At 41.3% G+C, this 17,317-nt stretch overlaps 1 protein-coding gene across 1 annotated transcript in view; it reads right to left on the bottom strand.

The window, feature by feature from the left end:
• Positions 1–517: 517 nt before the first annotated feature.
• GOLGA7 (golgin A7) overlaps positions 518–17,317 on the bottom strand; it is a 31,558-nt gene continuing 14,758 nt past the window's right edge. The window contains exons 3-6 of the mRNA XM_073622210.1: positions 11,162–11,314; positions 9,080–9,181; positions 6,719–6,768; positions 518–1,612 (exon numbers count right to left, since the gene is read on the bottom strand). Of these exons, the coding sequence (XP_073478311.1) occupies positions 6,724–6,768; positions 9,080–9,181; positions 11,162–11,314 (300 nt within the window). The 3' untranslated portion in view covers positions 518–1,612; positions 6,719–6,723. The remainder of the gene's footprint in view (positions 1,613–6,718; positions 6,769–9,079; positions 9,182–11,161; positions 11,315–17,317) is intronic.

The raw sequence follows: 17,317 nt of genomic DNA, 5'->3' as shown, positions 1-17,317 counted from the left end.
AGGAATACCAGGGGAAGACAAAAGCGCCGGGGGAAGCCGTTACAGCTCCCTGCTGGAGGGCTCCGTTTGCAGGTAAGTCTGTCATGATGTGCTCGTACGTGGTGCATACTAGTACATTATGACTTAAACCTGCAGGGGGACCAGCTTTTTTATTTTTAGGACTGGACTTTACTACCACTTTAATACATTGTCATGTGCTTTCTGCTTAGTCATTTTGCACAGTGATTATTCTGTTCTATTCTCTCTCAAAGCAAATCTATCAGTTCTGTTTAGAAACCTACAGGCTGTCTATTGAAAGCTTACTATTAACCTCCACAGCTATTCGATTTTGACTACACAGCTGATATAGACCACCTCTACAGTGAAATCCTGAAAATCTAACCATGTAATTATGATACAGCAAGCATTTAAAAACGTGATATAAAAAATGACTCGGTTAAATGATACAACAGTGCAAAAAATGTGAAAACACTAAATTAATGCAATTAACTAAAAATATGATAAATCACACAAAGACTTCCCTATAAATTATGTTTATTCATAATAAATCTGATGCATAAAAGCACATGATGTGTGACAGTGACTTAATGTACATGGCATGAGCAATCGGCTTATATATATAGAAAAACCACAGAACCAGTTACCACACACAGCCAATCTGTTAACCATTCCGTTACAAGCAGCTTGCACAGCAGCAAGATTGTCCTGGAGAGGAGGAAGGTGGTAGAATAGGGCACCAGTCAGCAGCAGCTGTCATACTGGAATGTGAATTGGCATCACAATTGCACATTTTACGATCTGTTTCAGTCAGAGCTGCCCAAGTTTCAGCCAATCAATGTATGTGTATAAAAACTGGTACTCTTTGTGTGGGCCACATCACAACTACCATTTAAGCACTTCAAAATGTGCCAAGTGAAAATAGGATCAGCACCAACTTCATAATGAAAAAGTCACATGTCTAGCGTTATACAAAGGAAAAAAAAAAAAAAAGAAAATTAGGGAAAAGCTTAAAAAAAAAAATATTAAAAACGCAAGAAAAAGTGAGCCAGGAAAGGGATAATGTAATTCTAGCATATAGAAATAAATAATAGGATGACAGAAGGGGAATATTCTATTATGCTTTATCAACAGGCCACTCAACTGACAGCCTGGCACCAGAAAATCATGTCCACCCCAAAACCGCCTCCATCTGTGAGAATGAAATCCCCCATCATGCAATGAGCTTCCTCAAGCCATTGTCTGTTCTATACTTTCTACACATCACTTCCACTCTACTGCTAGAGAAATACAACAGATACTGTAAGAAAGATGCCATAGCACAGGAGTTCCATACAGTGATCAGAACATTGGCACAATCCCAAGCCCAGGATTCTCCCCTGAAAACGATATCCATTCCGCTAAGCCATCTTCATCCGTCTTCTCTGCATGTTCAGCCATAAAGACAGCAGGCTGGCAGGGTCACCGATTGGCACGGGAGGGGGCACTGGGTCCATGAGGTAAAATAACGAGGAGAAGTCATGAAGGATGATAGATATGGGAATGGCGATTCAAGGAATGTCAGGGAGGACGGTCTTTGAAGCAGAAAGTATTTACAGCACAAAGGATTGGTCACCTGTGTAAAGAGATGGTGCACAGCTAATTATTCACTTGTGGGTAAAATGATTTACACCGAGACCTACACCCACCAAGCGTACCCATTTGTCATGTACAGGTATAAATAGATAGGGACCCCTACTGTGACCAGAAGTTAGATCCAATGGTTGGCAATACTTTCCTTTGATCTGTTGGTTTTCTCCCTATTTCCAATGCTGTATCTCCCAAAGTGATTGGAAGTTCTGGTACTGAAGTCAGAAGATTCGATATATAACTAATGACCGAGGATCTTGATTATAGCAGACCCCTGTAGCAGGGCTCCATACAAGGGTAGAAATGTTCCTTTACACAGGTGATTAACACATCCTGCAAATTCCAGCAGCAAGAATCTGCGGATCCCTGCATCTGGACTGACAGGTGTGCGTCAACAGCTGAAGTGATTGTTTGCACAACCAGCAATTAACTGCAGTTATTGGGGGATGATCCTGGCTGGACACAGTGGGATTGATTTACTATAACTGTAAAGAGCAAAATCTGATGCAGCCCAGCATGGTAGACAATTAGCTTCTAACTTCAGATTGTTCATATAGGGCTCTTTTCACAAAGGTGGACCAATTAGTTTTTTAGGCAGACCCAATTGGACCATCCATTGCCCTTTATGGAGCAATGTGTCTGTCGACACCCGCCAACATCCGATCTTATCAACTAAACACAAACAGACAGATGGGGGATCCGATCCCCATCCATCTGGTGAATCAGATGACAGTCGGATGTAAATGGACAGGCAGTCCGTTTACATCCAACTGCCCACGGAGAAAAGCAGACTGTGTCCGTGTCCGCTCTACATAAGCGGAGCAGACAGGGACCTGTCATCTGCCCACTCAGCGGACAGATATCCCGCTGAGCGGGCGGATCCGCCCGTGTAAAAGAGCCCTGACAAAAAAAACCTGGAAGCGGATTGTTTTTATGCAGAGCTGCACCAGATTTTGCACTCTCCAGTTTTAGTAAATCAACCCCAGTCTGTCTGCATCCAACCAACCACATCCACTGTAGGCAAATGCTGGCTGTGCAAACAGCTCTTTAGCACAGATTCCTACATCTGGAGTTACAGGTGTGTAATTTCCAGTGTGAATGCACCCCAATTGCACAGATATATGTGGATATCATTTTAATTTTTTTTTCCATCTTTATACTTACCAATAGCAAACACCAGGAACGTGAGTTCTCTGATGCCTCTCTCTACAGGTGTTGTGCTACAAATAAACTCCAAAAGCAGACACTGGGCGCCCGTAAGAGGAGCACAGATGGACCTCAGAAAGGAGTTTCCTGGGGGATAGTATGGGCAGGGGAGATAATACAGTAAGAGCTTTATTTTTTATCCTTCTTGGCTACAGGATCTTTAATTTAGCATCAGAAGTTAATTCACTAAATCAAGGTTTTCCTATTTTGTCCCTGCCCCTCCCTCTTACACAAACGCTAAAATAAAACAAAAAATAATAAAAAAACAAGGTGCTGCAAGGTAGTACTTCCTGGTTTCCAGCCTAGGACAGGCCCCGCTGCCTCCTGGAATTGCTAAATCACAGCTATCCCAGAAGACACTGGAGTTTATTTACTAAAACTAGAGTGCAAAATCTGGTGCAATTCTGCTTACAAACCAATAAGTTTCTAGACTTTATTGCCAAAGCCTAAATTGAACTAGTTAAAGTTATGTGCTGTGCCAGATTCTGAGTGCACCAGTTTTAGTAAATCTCCCCCAGTGAGTTTCTAAGTCACAACTTTGCATATAATTTCTGTGCATGCTCACAACTGCCGCAGGGCGCTATAGAGCCCATCTACTAGAAGCTGGTGGCATATGTGCGCATGTGTAGACTTCTCACTGTGCATGTGGAGATGCACCACTTTAACCGCTTCAGCCCCGGAAGATTTTACCCCCTTCCTGACCAGAGCACTTTTTGCGATTCGGCACTGCATCGCTTTAACTGACAATTGCGCGGCCCTGCGACGTTGCACCCAAACAAAATTGACATCCTTTTTTCCCCACAAATAGAGCTTTCTTTTGGTGGTATTTGATCACCTCTGCGGTTTTTATTTTTTGCGCTATAAACAAAAAAAGAGCGACAATTTTGAAAAAAAAGCAATATTTTTTTACTTTTTGCTAAAATAAATATCCCCAAAAATATATTAAAAAAAACTAAGTTTTTCCTCAGTTTAGGCCAATATGTATTCTTCTACATATTTTTGGGGAAAAAAAAAAAAAATTCGCAATAAGCGTATATTGGTTGGTTTGTGCAAAAGTTATAGGGGATAGTTTTATGGCATTTTTATTATTATTATTATTTTTTTTTTAATTAGTAATGGCGGCGATCTGCGATTTTTATCGTGACTGCGACATTATGGCGGACACATTTGATACTATTTTGGGACCTACCACTGACATGACAGCGATCACTGCTCCCGATCACAGGGAGCGGTGATCTCTGTCATGTCACTAGGCAGAACGGGGAAGTGCCTTGTTTACATAGGCATCTCCCAGTTCTTCGCCTCTGTGACACGATCAACGGGACGCCGGTGGACTTCAAGTCCACAGGTCCAGCGGGCACGGTCACACTGTGCGCGCCCGCTAGCCCCTCTAATTAAAGGGGACATACAGGTACGCCCATTTGCCCACCGCTGCCATTGTGCCGACGTATAGCGGCATGCAGCGGTCAACAAGTGGTTAAAATGGTAGTGCGGAAGAGGGAAACCATTCGTGCACAGTTAAACTGATCAAAAACCGTTACACCTTTCCTTTAAGCTTAAAGTAGAACTATAGGCAAAACTTTTTTTGTTTTTTTTATTTTATTTTTTTTTTGGATAGAGCAAGGGAAGGTTATAACCTCGGTCAGATTTTTTTGTTTTTCGCCACCTCATTGCAGAGACTTCAAACAGGAAGTGAAATTCTGGCAAATTAAGGAAATCCCTTGGGGACCTCCCAGCTCACCAGAACTTGTGTCCCCATTGGAAGGTTTCCCCTCTATTACTTTTCTGGGGACAACCCAAAATTTGTGATTTTCTTTTACTTTAACTTTCAATGATAATGGTAAACAGGACAAATAGAGAGGGTGAATTACCCTAATGGGGGCACAGAAAGCAATAAAAACTGACAGGGGTTCTAATCCCTCTCCACTCCATCCAAAATTTAAAAAAAGTTTTGTCTTTAAATATACTTTAATCCTACTATGCTTTTAGCTGAGTATTTTTTTTTTAACAATATTCTCTTTAGGTGACTGCACTTCATACCTGTCACCAGCTTTTTTTTTCCTCTTTAAAGCTATTACAATAATACAAATAAGGAAGATAACTCAAAATGTATTCCTTGCATGTTTCAATTTGCACCAAATGCACCATGAGACTTCCAATTTGAAAGTATAAAATCGTTCTTTTAATGCAAATATGTGTGAAGCAAACCACAATAAAATTCACTGCATTATAGATCAGACTACAATAGAAAAAAAAAAATATTACAATAAAAGTGAATGAACTATATTTTTCCAAATGTAAGTGTAACACTAAAGCTGCAGTAAATCCAGCACATAAATATTACCAATGATTTAATGTTCATTGGATGGATTGGTAATGTTTCAGGGTAGTATCAGTCCTTTTTCAAGCCAGGAGTACAAGCGTCAAAAACATTCTCCTCCCTTTAAATAGTTGGGTAAATCACCAACAGAGGTGTGATAAAAATGGCCAATCACAGAAGAGCACAGTGGAGGAACTGAAGACAGGAAATTGCATGATATACACTTTACTCTGAGATCAGCTGTTTTTACAACACCTCTATTGTTGTGATAGCTGATTCACTTAAGTGTTTAGAACTCCTGTGTCAAACACAAGGCCCGTGGGCTGAATCCGGCCCTCCTGGTCATTTCATGTGGCCCTCACTCCTCTCCTCCAGCTGCAGCACTCCCCTCATCTCCACCACCCCGTTTTAGCAGTCGGCAGCAGCGAGGACAACAGAACTCCTCCTTGAGATCCTGCTCCTCTCGGTAAAGCTCCCCCCCCTTGTCTCAGCATTCAGAAGACTCAAGCCCTCCTCTGGTCCTCCTCAAGACCCTGCACTTTCTGCTTCCCAGTTCTGCCCCCCACTGTGATGGAAGTTTTGAAAGAATGAGAGCGCCACACCAGCTTGTACAGCAAGACCCCACAGTTGCTGGGGAGCAGCCTCTAGGACCACAAACCACCTATCTCATCAAAACACATCCGTATAAGATTCAGTGCTTCTAGATCACAAAGATTGCATGTACCCACTGTGATGTAAGGAAGGGTGGGGGGCTCTTGACTTTTGATGGTGGGGGCTCTTGGAATCTAATGCAAGGTGGGTGGTGTTCTGGACATTGTCTTGGATACAAGCAGCCCTTTGAGGGTGACCATAATGCTGATGCAGCCCACAATTAAATCAAGTTTGACACCCCTGGTTTAGAATATATAAAGTGTTTTTTTTACCTTAATGCATTACCTGCATTAAGGCAAAAAACCTTCCACTAGTTGTCTCCCCCCCCCCCCCTTCCCTACATACTTACCCGAGTCCTGTATTGATCCAGCGATGTGCCCATCTGCAGCAGCGCTGGTTCACTCTCTCCCCTCAGAGAGGCTCTTGTGCCTTTCAATCAAATGCTGTATGGAGGGAGCAGGGGGCAGGGCCAAGCCGAGCTGTGCGTGTCTATAGATGCACACAGCCAGAACAGGAGGAGCTGAGAGTGCTGGTGGGGACACCAGAAATGGAGGTAAGCAGGTAAGTATAACATGCTTGCTATTTAAAATAAATAAATAAATAAATAAATTTACAACCACTTTAAAGAGATGTGGATTTTTTAAAATTACTGTACCTTTGGCTTGAGAAATAATTGATACTAGTCCATGCAATTGCTGTATAATGGAGAATACTGCACTTTATTTTGCTGGTGGCATATCTGCATTAAAATAGCTTTTTTATAGTCACTATATCTTTATAGAAATTTATGTTTTGCTCTGGTTTATTCCAGCAATGCTGCTGTCAATGCATTCGGCAATTTTCAGATACATTTTGCCACCAATCTTTCCATTTTATGAATTCTTAAAGCTGATGAAATAGCTAACCATCACATACCTGTCCTATCTGCCAGTCAGACTTCTGTCCTCGTAGATTGTGATTTCAATCTGTATGTTATGTCAAGGAATGGGATCTACATGTTTATCAGTTCAACATACACAATATTTCCCTATAAACTTTTGTTAACGCTTGATTGTTTGATTTTTGTTAAAATACACTAGTTATTAACATGACATGTTACACTGTAAATGGCTGTTGCTGGGCACATCAAAGTCTGAGTCACATTGTCCTCAAACAAGATATTTGGGGGGCACACCCTCTCATTATAGATGGTGCAGCCATAAGACCATACAGTAGAAGAAAATTTTACAGCGCACACAAACATTTAACTCCAGCAAGGCTAGTTTAAAAACACCTAAACATTATCAAAAATAGAGGGATTTGGTCTCACCATATTGCTATATGGTGCTAAGCCCACTTACTGCGACAAAGTACCCCATGATTATTGGGTCCTACACTGTCCATAGACTGGGAGATCCTGCATCTCTGAACCATGAGAGCAATACACTCTTCTAAATGGGAGAATCTTGAGGTCTCCACCTATGACACAAGTGGACACTGTAGGACCCACTAATCATGGGGTACTTTGTCGCAGTAAGTGGGCTTAGCACCATATAGCAATATGATGTGACCAAATCCCCATATTTTTGATAATGTCTTTTTGAAAATGTTTAGATGTTTTTAAACTAGCCTTGCTGGAGGTAAAGGTTTGTGTGCGCTGTAAAATTTTCTTCTACATTGTCCTCAAATTCTATAACTACTCCATAACAAGTGGGCAATTTGTGCCCAGGGGGGGGTTTTAGGTCTCCCTACTTTGTCAGGTGACCCCAAGTGAAAGTTGGTACATTCAGCTCATTAAAAGATAAGAAGTGCATTTACGCTACTATCTAACCCCCTGACTGAAAGCACACTCCCCATTGCAGATGTATACTTACTTGGAGTTCACAGCCAAAGTTCACCAAACATTTGCCCACAATTGAAATCTTGGCAGTTTCTGTGCAGTTGATCCCCATACACTTCTATGGCACTGTCTCTTGAGCTATATACACACACCGGCCACTTTATTAGGTACACCTTACTAGTACCGGGTTGGACCCCTTTTGCCTTCAGAACTGCCTGAATTCTTCATGGCATAGATTCAACAAGGTGTTGGAAACATTTTTCAGAGATTTTGCTCCATACTGACATGACAGCATCACACAGTTGCTGCAGATTTGTCGGCTGCACATCCATGATGCAAATCTCCCGTTCCACCACATCCCAAAGGTGCTCTATTGGATTTTGATCTGGTGACTGTGGAGGCCATTGGAGTACAGTGACCTCATTGTCATGTTCAAGAAACCAGTGGCGAGATAATTTGAGCTTTGTGACATGGTGCATTATCCTGCTGGAAGGAGCCATCAGAAGATGGGTACACTGTAGTCATAAAGGGATGGACATGGTCAGCAACAATACTCAGGTAGGCCGTGGTGTTTAAATGATGCTCAATTGGTACTAAGGGGCCTAAAGTGTGCCAAGAAAATATCCACCACACCATTACACCACCACCACCAGCCTGAACCATTGATACAAGGCAGGATGAATCCATGATTTCATGTTGTTTATGCCAAATTCTGCCCCTACCATCTGAATGTTGCAGCTGAAATCGGTGACTCATCAGATCAGGCAACGTTTTATCAATCTTCTATTGTCCAATTTTGGTGAGCCTGTCCAAAATGTGATTTTAGGTTTGAACTTCAGCAAGTCATCTTCACGACATCTAGATGCCTAAATGCATTGAGTTGCTGCCATGTGATTGACCGATTAACTATTTGTGTAACCAAGTAACTGAACAGATGTACCTAATAAAGTGGCCGGTGAGTGTGTAGTTGCATGTACAGGTCCACTTTAATGCAGATATACAAAATAGAGATTATCTACAATTACTTTAGTATATCTGCCAGAAGGCCTACTTAATCATGGCACAGATCTACTATTCAAGAGGAAACAAAACAAGAATCACCAGTTAACAGATCCAAAGGGTGATGAGGCTAAAAAAAACTTGTAGGCCACTGGCAATATTGGAATAATAGCATACTTAACTAGTAAGGGTACATTCACACCAGTTACAATGCGGTGGCTGGTGTGCAGTGTAATCCATTCAGGTCAGCATAATGCTGATGCGCCAATCTCCGTGCATCACAATGTTCACTTTTTTTTTTGTAAAAAAAACTTTATTGAGGTGTCACGCAGACATCTCTTAAAATTTAATTGGCCTTACATATTTTTCTCATGATAGGTGCACTTTAACCGTAGATCTACTTGTAAAAGACATTGAATATAAAACATTTTAGAAGCAGTCAGATGAGAAAAGGATACCACCCGGAGCCCCCTCTCTATAGGGTCAGTGAGGAGAAGGCCTTGCGGAGCATAAATCTTCTCATTCTGCTCCTGAATAAACTTTGCAATCTTCTTCAGAACCTGAGCATACAAGAAATAAAAAAGAAGATGAATAAACACAACACATACAAAAGGAAAACAAAATAAAAAATTTATAGAAAGAAAAATGAACTTTCCTAATAATATTGAAACATTTACAGATGGTGGACTCTACAAACTGCCCTTCCTTGTAATGAAGTACTGAGGAAAACATGGAGGCTGTCATTGCCAATTTTCACCTGCCATATTTTTCTAAGCTGACTGACCCAAAAGAAGCTTGCAGTGAGAGAAGTCTGAACTGCTTATGCTAGTTCTAGGCCAGTGATTCTAAATAGAGAAAGCACTGAACTGGGATGAAAGTCGAGGGAGAGAGAAGGAGAGAGAGAGGGAGAGGGAGAGGGAGAGGGAGAGGGAGAGGGAGAGAGAGAGGGAGAGAGAGGCTACAAATTTCTCTTAGTAACATTTTCTCTTCATGTTCCATAAGTGGTATTAGAACCCGTTCACACAACATGCAGTGCTCTTTTCTCTGCATCAAAAAAAAAAAAAAAAAAAAGAAGAGCATTGCAAGTAGGTTATACGGGTTACAAGGGCATAGTTCACACCAGCATAGTGCGTTCCAGTGCTTTACAGTTCCAAAAAAAAAAAAAAAAAAAAGTACATCATGCTGTTTTTTTCTTGCACAGAACTGTACTGGAATGTGGAGAAAAGCATTAAAAAGAGTTAGAAACACAAATGCAGAAAAGCATCCGAAAAGAATTTGGAGGATGATGTTTTTGTGGTGTGAACAGGCACTTACAGTCCTCTAAAAAAGTACAAATAAATCAATACCAAATCATAGCAGTAGTAAAAATGCACAGCAAAAGCTGTGATCAGGTTCCCAAATGGCCTGCAAAGAATTTCCCAAGAACAGCAAATAAAAAAAAAATAAGTGCTTTCAGGCCTTATCGATGACAATAGTCACCAGAATAATCTCTCAGGGCTGCCTTTCCCAGTGCTCTATGGGAAAATGAGAGGAGTTGAGTGTTTCCCAACTTTAGGCATTAAGTACCACCAACAAGGCAAGTTTTAGGCTGCAGCCACACTTCTTTTAGACACATTTTTCATTGAAATAGATGTAAAAGTACGACAAGGCACACTGATGGGCTCTGGAATAAGCATTACAATGCACAATGTTGCATTTAAACATGTTTTAGCATTAGCTGACACGTTTCCAGTTACTCCAATGGAAATGCAGTGCAATAAAAACACAAAGGTTTCCAGATTTCCTTTGGATAAAATGTAAAATGATGAAAGATAGAAAAACATGATTTACTGTGAGACAGACTGTCCAAGACAAAACGAAAATGATGTTCTCAGACCAAAATTTATTATTTTTTTTCTCATTAATCAGCATTGTCTTGACCAACATCTCTGGAACCATATGGGTTAATGGACAGGAACAGAGTGATGAAGTAGTATATAAACCCCATTTCTTAAGTGCATGTTTGCTTTATATATCTCTGAAAGAGGCGAATTCATCCACAGCCACCACTTTCCTTGAGCCATTTAAGAACTGTCCAACGACCCAATATTTACTGTCAGGTTGAAGGGGGGGGTGTGTTGAGGACACTGGCTGCTGCCTATTAACCACTTTGGTGTTGGGCCCAATAGTATACATAGGAAGGCTGCTTCCTGATGCTCGGTGGAAGAGAGAGGGTTTACCGGAGTCTGGCCAGCCCTGACTGAATAAATAAATCCAGGATCTGTCTGTACGTGGCAAGCTATTTCATCTGCAAGCTGCTGAAAGGTCTCAATTCATTCTCCAAGAAACCTCAACTAAAACACAGCTGACTGCAAATAAAAAGGGCACATTTTAAATCCGCACTCAGCTTTAATTCTTCAGGAGGAAAATAAACGACTCGGCAGGGGCTTAAAAGAACTAATATGGAGGCTTGCAAAACCTTTTCCTTCAGTAGAATAGACATGCTATGGCATCTACAGGCCCTGCAACAGGGTGCAATCAAACCTGGCCGAAACACCCACCTTCTCGTAGTGCGTCTCCATGCACAGGAATATAGTATAGGCAGTGAGACAAGCAAGGCAGCCTTCCAGATACGACTGTCCCCCTAGCTTCTCTGCCTCAGCATACAAGTTGTTCAGTGTCCTCACAGTCTCTTCAAACTGCTGTCTGTCAATCTGGGAAAAGAGAGAGCAAACGGTTAGGAAATTATCTTATAATTTATCTGCAAATCCATGATAACTATTATTTATGGTTCTTGCATCACTGGCACATATTAAATGTCATGGTTCAACCACCTACTATTAAGCCAATGATGTATATAATGCATGTCTGAGAATTTACAATAACAAAATGTTATATACAGTGCTCAGCATAAATAAGTACACCCCTTTTGAAAAGATTTTAATCAATATGTCAATGAACATAACAATTTCCAAAATTCTGACAAAATTGAGTTTATAGAACACTTGTTTAGCTCATTACATGAACATAAAGTTATTAATATAACTTAGGATTACAAAATCTTCAGGTTTTACTCAAAATAGTTGATGCAAAAATGAATACACCCCACAACAAAAACGACTACAGCTAGTATTTTGTATGACCTCCATGATTTGTAAGGACAGCACCAAGTTTTTCCGGCATGTAATGAACAAGTTGGCAACATATTACAACATCTATCTTTTTCCATTCTTCAAGAACAACCTCTTTTAGAGACTGGATGCTGGATGGAGAGTGATGCTCAACTTGTCTCTTTAGAATTCTCCATAGGTGGTCAATTGGGTTCAGATCACAAGACATACTTGGCCACTGAATCACTTTCACTCTGTTCTTCAGACATGCATGTAATCTGTAAGCCAATGGCCTTAGATGTGTGTTTTGGATCATTGCCATGTTGGAAAAGTGCACGACGACCAAGGGCACGGAGTGATGGTAGCAGCTTCTCTTTCAATCTATAGCAGTACATCTGTGAATTCATGATACCATCAATGAAATGCAGCTCCCCAACACCAGCAGCACTCATGCAGCCCCACAGAAGGACACATATTCCCTGGCCACCTATTATGACCAACCATTTTTAATCTATTTCCCCGTTCCAGGCATATATATATATATATATATATATATATATATTATTCAATAATTTATATGTACCGGTATATAATAAACATCATTTTATCAATGAATACTTTTTAGTCAAATTAAATTAAATTGGTTTATTTAAATTAATTTAATTATTTCACATTTTAATTATTTATATCCCTATTCATCACTTGTTATTTAAAATTATTCATATGAACTCCTATCCCATTACATTATTGCATTCTTTTTAATCAATCTCCCAATTGACTTATATAGACTGTCTGTGATTAGTGGATGATATAGAATAACCTTTTACTCTGCCTATTAAATTATTTTTTTCCGTGTACATATGCAGCTATTTTCAGTCAGTCTGCAGGGTACATCCACTTACTATAATGCCGTTTTGTATATATTTGGTTATACTGGTTTTTACCTTACATTATAGTGATATTATCATCGCTTATATGATGCATGAATTGTTTCTCTTTCCGGTGTATTTTATCATTAGGATTTATGTGTTTAGGCTGATGCATATTAATTTCTTGCTTCCACCAATGTTTATTACACCAACCTCTCTGACCCCTCCCCTCTGCTCCACTCTTTAAGACTGTCCCCTTATCCTATACACTATGCTTGAGAAAGGAGCGTGGCTACCATAACACTCGTGGCACGCATGCTAAGCAACGCGTCACATTTTTTGTGACGTCACTGCCCTGTACGCTGTCTCTTGCTTTTCAAGCCTCGCTCTGGATTACCCATTGCATGGCTGTTCTCCATCATAGCGGTAACCAGCAAGGACTTCAGGAGCCCGCAGAGCTGTAAGAACCTACAGGCTTTGACAGTTCACCACCCAATCTTTCCTTCCTGGGATCTGATGTGCCACATATCGCCAGTGAGAAGTGGATATTCTGTGACCTGGTCACCCTCCCTACTCCTGGGCACAACTCAGCCCAGAGATAAACTCAACTTTACCTTCTCTTATGTGAGTGGATATTGTTTTTACTATTAAAGTGTTTGATTTATACATTCAGGAGGTGCCCCTCTCCCTGTTTTTTCTCAGCTTCACTGGAATTGGCTTCTTGTCTCCACTGGTGGCAGCCCTGACATACAGACCTACTCCTCTACACGCCTACTTGGACTATTATGGACTATAAATGGTCATATTGAGGTACTAGAGTACTGCGCCTTTTACTTGTATATATTTCCATATTGCTGCAACACTTCCTAGGAGCACCTTGAAATTACATAAAGGTCTTCTGTGTTCCTATAAATAAATACTTACCTGTACTGTACATAGAGATTGAATTGGTTTCATTGGTCTGCTGTTTCAAGATCAACACTGGGACTTATAGGATGTCACATTAATATATGATAAACCAGCCAGTATGCACATACTGTAAAAATCTTGACAACTATATACTGATTGAAATTGAATTTATAATAATATATGATAGCATCCAGTTGGATATGTTGATGATTGGGCATAACCTTGTCATTCCAGAAGCAAGAATCCATCGTTAGCAACAAACTGGCCGCATGAAAGGGGCCTTATTCTTTTTTAAATGATAGCAGCCATTTTATTTATTTATTTTTAGGCACAAAGGCTCCTAAAATAAAGTAAGCCTTATATTTTAAGCAGTTGATCTGTTTATACAGTAACAGTCATACTTAACAGATATATATATTTCCGGCTATCCATCCTCACAAATATAGATTTTGTTCAGGCCATTACACTTTAGGGCGCCCACATAACATCTTACCCCACGTTGAACCTCCTCTATCTATGGAGATGGTGTCTAATCACTGCGCACATCTTTATAGCTCCATAGACAAACACTCCCAGGCAGACACAGGACACAGCTCTCTGTGTGGTAGAACATACAGCAGAGAAGAGGTCTGAACTGGAGAGAGATGACCTGCAGAAGATGGGGTCTCGGCCATTTCATTTGCAGCTTAAAGCCGAGCCAACAAGATCAAATCAGACCTGGATTTCGTACAGAAAAATATTAGTTTTATGCATGTGATATAGAGAAGCCCTGAGGCAGCATAGAACAAGGAATGTGGAGAACAGAGCACAAATGATGGGAGAACTGATACATGATGGATTGCCTCCTTCCCTCTTCCTGGATCATGGCTGCTATTACACAGTAACATAATGCTCTCTGGAGACCTCTAAATTACAGCTGACTACTGCTTTCTGCCTCATTTTCTGCAACCCAAAATCACAGCAAAAGCAGAAATGACACTGAAACACAAAAAGACATAAATTTAAACTGGCTAGGCACTGTACGAATGTCGTCTGGTTCCTGACGAACCAGTCAAAATCTGCTTAGTCGGTGGCCCCCTCCCACCCAACATCTTTCGACTGACAAATCGAAGGAGAAAAACATTGCCCAAACTGTGGCTACACCAAATGCAAATCTTGCAAGAACAAAACCGATGCAGGGTTTTATTTATTGCGTCCACTGACACCTGATTCTTGTAGTTCCTACTACTGATGCCAATATTGGGGGTTATTATTGTGTCCACTGACACAATGCTGGAGGCTATTATTGCAGTCACTGACACCAATGCTGGGGGGTTATTACTCTGTCCAATGACACCAACGCTGGGGGTTAATATTTTGTCCACTGACACCAATGCTGGGGGTTATTATTGTGTCCACCGATGCCAATGCTGGCGGTTATTATTGCATCCAACGGCAATGCTGAGGGTTATCATTGCGTCCACCGACGCCAATGCTGAGGGTTATCATTGCGTCCACCGACGCCAATGCTGAGGGTTATCATTGCGTCCACCGACGCCAATGCTGAGGGTTATCATTGCGTCCACCGACGCCAATGCTGAGGGTTATCATTGCGTCCACCGACGCCAATGCTGAGGGTTATCATTGCGTCCACCGACGCCAATGCTGAGGGTTATCATTGCGTCCACCGACGCCAATGCTGAGGGTTATCATTGCGTCCACCGACGCCAATGCTGAGGGTTATCATTGCGTCCACCGACGCCAATGCTGAGGGTTATCATTGCGTCCACCGACGCCAATGCTGAGGGTTATCATTGCGTCCACCGACGCCAATGCTGAGGGTTATCATTGCGTCCACCGACGCCAATGCTGAGGGTTATCATTGCGTCCACCGACGCCAATGCTGAGGGTTATCATTGCGTCCACCGACACCAATGCTGAGGGTTATCATTGCGTCCACCGACACCAATGCTGAGGGTTATTATTGCGTCCACCGACGCCAATGCTGAGGGTTATTGTGTCCACTGACACCGATGCTTGAGTGCCTACTGCATCCACAGACCACGATGCTGAGGGTTATTATTGCAGTCATTGACACAATACTGGAGGTTATTATTGCACTCACTGACACCAAAGCTGAGGGTTTATGCTGCCTCCACCGACACCAATGCTGGAGGTTATCATTCCGTTTACTGATATTGATGCTTGGCGTTTCTACTGCATTCACAGACACCAATGCTGAGTGTTATTACTGTGTCCACTGACACCAATCTGTGTGTTTTTATTGCATTCACTGATACCGATGCTGGCAGTTCCTACTGCATCCACTGACACCAATGCTGAGGGTTATTATTGCGTCCACTGACATCAATGCTGGGGGTTATTATTGTGTCCACTGACACCAATGCTGGGGGTTAACATTGCGTCGACTGACACCAATGCTTGGCTTGGAGTTCCTACTGCACCCACTGACACAATACTGGAGGTTATCATTGCACTCACTGACATGATACTGGAGGTTATTATTGCACTCACTAACATGATACTGGAAGTTATTATTGCACTCACTGACACCAATGCTGAGGGTTAATACTGCCTCGGCCGACACTGATGCTGGGCTTATTATTGCGTCCACTGACACCAATGCTAAGGGTTGTTGATGTGTCCACTGACACCAACACTGGGGGATATCATTGCATCCACTGACATCGATGCTTGGGGTTCCTACTGTGTCCACTCACTGACACCGATGATGGGAGATATTATTACATCCACTGACAGCAATGCTGAGGCTTTATTATTGCGTCCATGGACATCAATGCTTGGAGTTTCTACTGTGTTCAATGACACCGATGCTGAGGGTTATTGTAAGCTAAATACGCTGCTATTGTGCAGCCATCTGGAAGGTCTAATTTCTTTAGTGCAAGATAACACGAAGCCCAGCTCTAAATGCCATACTGCAAAGCCTAAAATCAAGGGGGGGTTAAGGAATTACCATTCCATACCATTAATGCAATATGAATGTAAGAGCTGTGAGGCTACAGGTATATCAAACTCTGTAACAGTTGTGAGTAAACCATGATACAATGTGCCAGCTGTGAGGGTACACATATGTAAAATTCCTTAGTTATAACCACTGAGAAGATACAGGTACAATAAATTCCTTGTAAGAATCTGAGCCTGACAAAGTAGGTGGTCACAAAATGAATGCAAAATAATCTCAGTAGATTCTGCACTCTCCAGTTTTAGTAAATCTCTCCTACAGTCTACTATTATAAGTAGTTCAGAAAACTTGAGAATTGAATGGGATATCACCCAATTTAACCACTTGCCGACTGCCTGAGAATTTATGTTATGACTGACATTAAATACCAGGGTTATGGCTGCAGCTAGATGGCCGGCTTTCAGATAAAAGTGGTCCTTGCGGCGGATTCGGCGCGGGATCACTTTTAGAAGCAGAGGGAAATGTGTCTGCCCTCCCGTTGCTCCCGGGCTTACCTTACCGATCAGTGAGTCTTGGAACCATCTGGTGTTTTCCCATAGAGATAAGCGATGACAAGATGGCCAATACTCATCTCTATGCCCTTGGAGGACCAAAGCGATATCATGATGTTACTTCCAGTTCTCAGGCCATGTAAACATGTTTTTTTTTATTTTTCTTAAAGCAAAAGTTCAAAATGTTTTTAAAGGTAAAAGGATTCCTTGCGATAGCAATAAAATTGATCAAAACTTTTTTTTTTTTTTAAAAGTCAGTGTAAAAGTTAAAAAAAAGTATTAAAATAAATATTAATAAAAAAAAAAAAAAAAAAAGGTTTTTCTTTTTTTAAAGCACCCCCGTCCCCGTGGGCAG

The sequence above is a fragment of the Aquarana catesbeiana genome, linkage group LG03 (genome assembly GCF_042186555.1).
Source record: "Aquarana catesbeiana isolate 2022-GZ linkage group LG03, ASM4218655v1, whole genome shotgun sequence".
NCBI classification, from domain to species: Eukaryota; Metazoa; Chordata; class Amphibia; order Anura; family Ranidae; genus Aquarana; species Aquarana catesbeiana.
The sequence above is the reverse complement of the archived record's forward strand: the minus strand, read 5'-3'. Positions and strand labels throughout refer to the sequence as shown.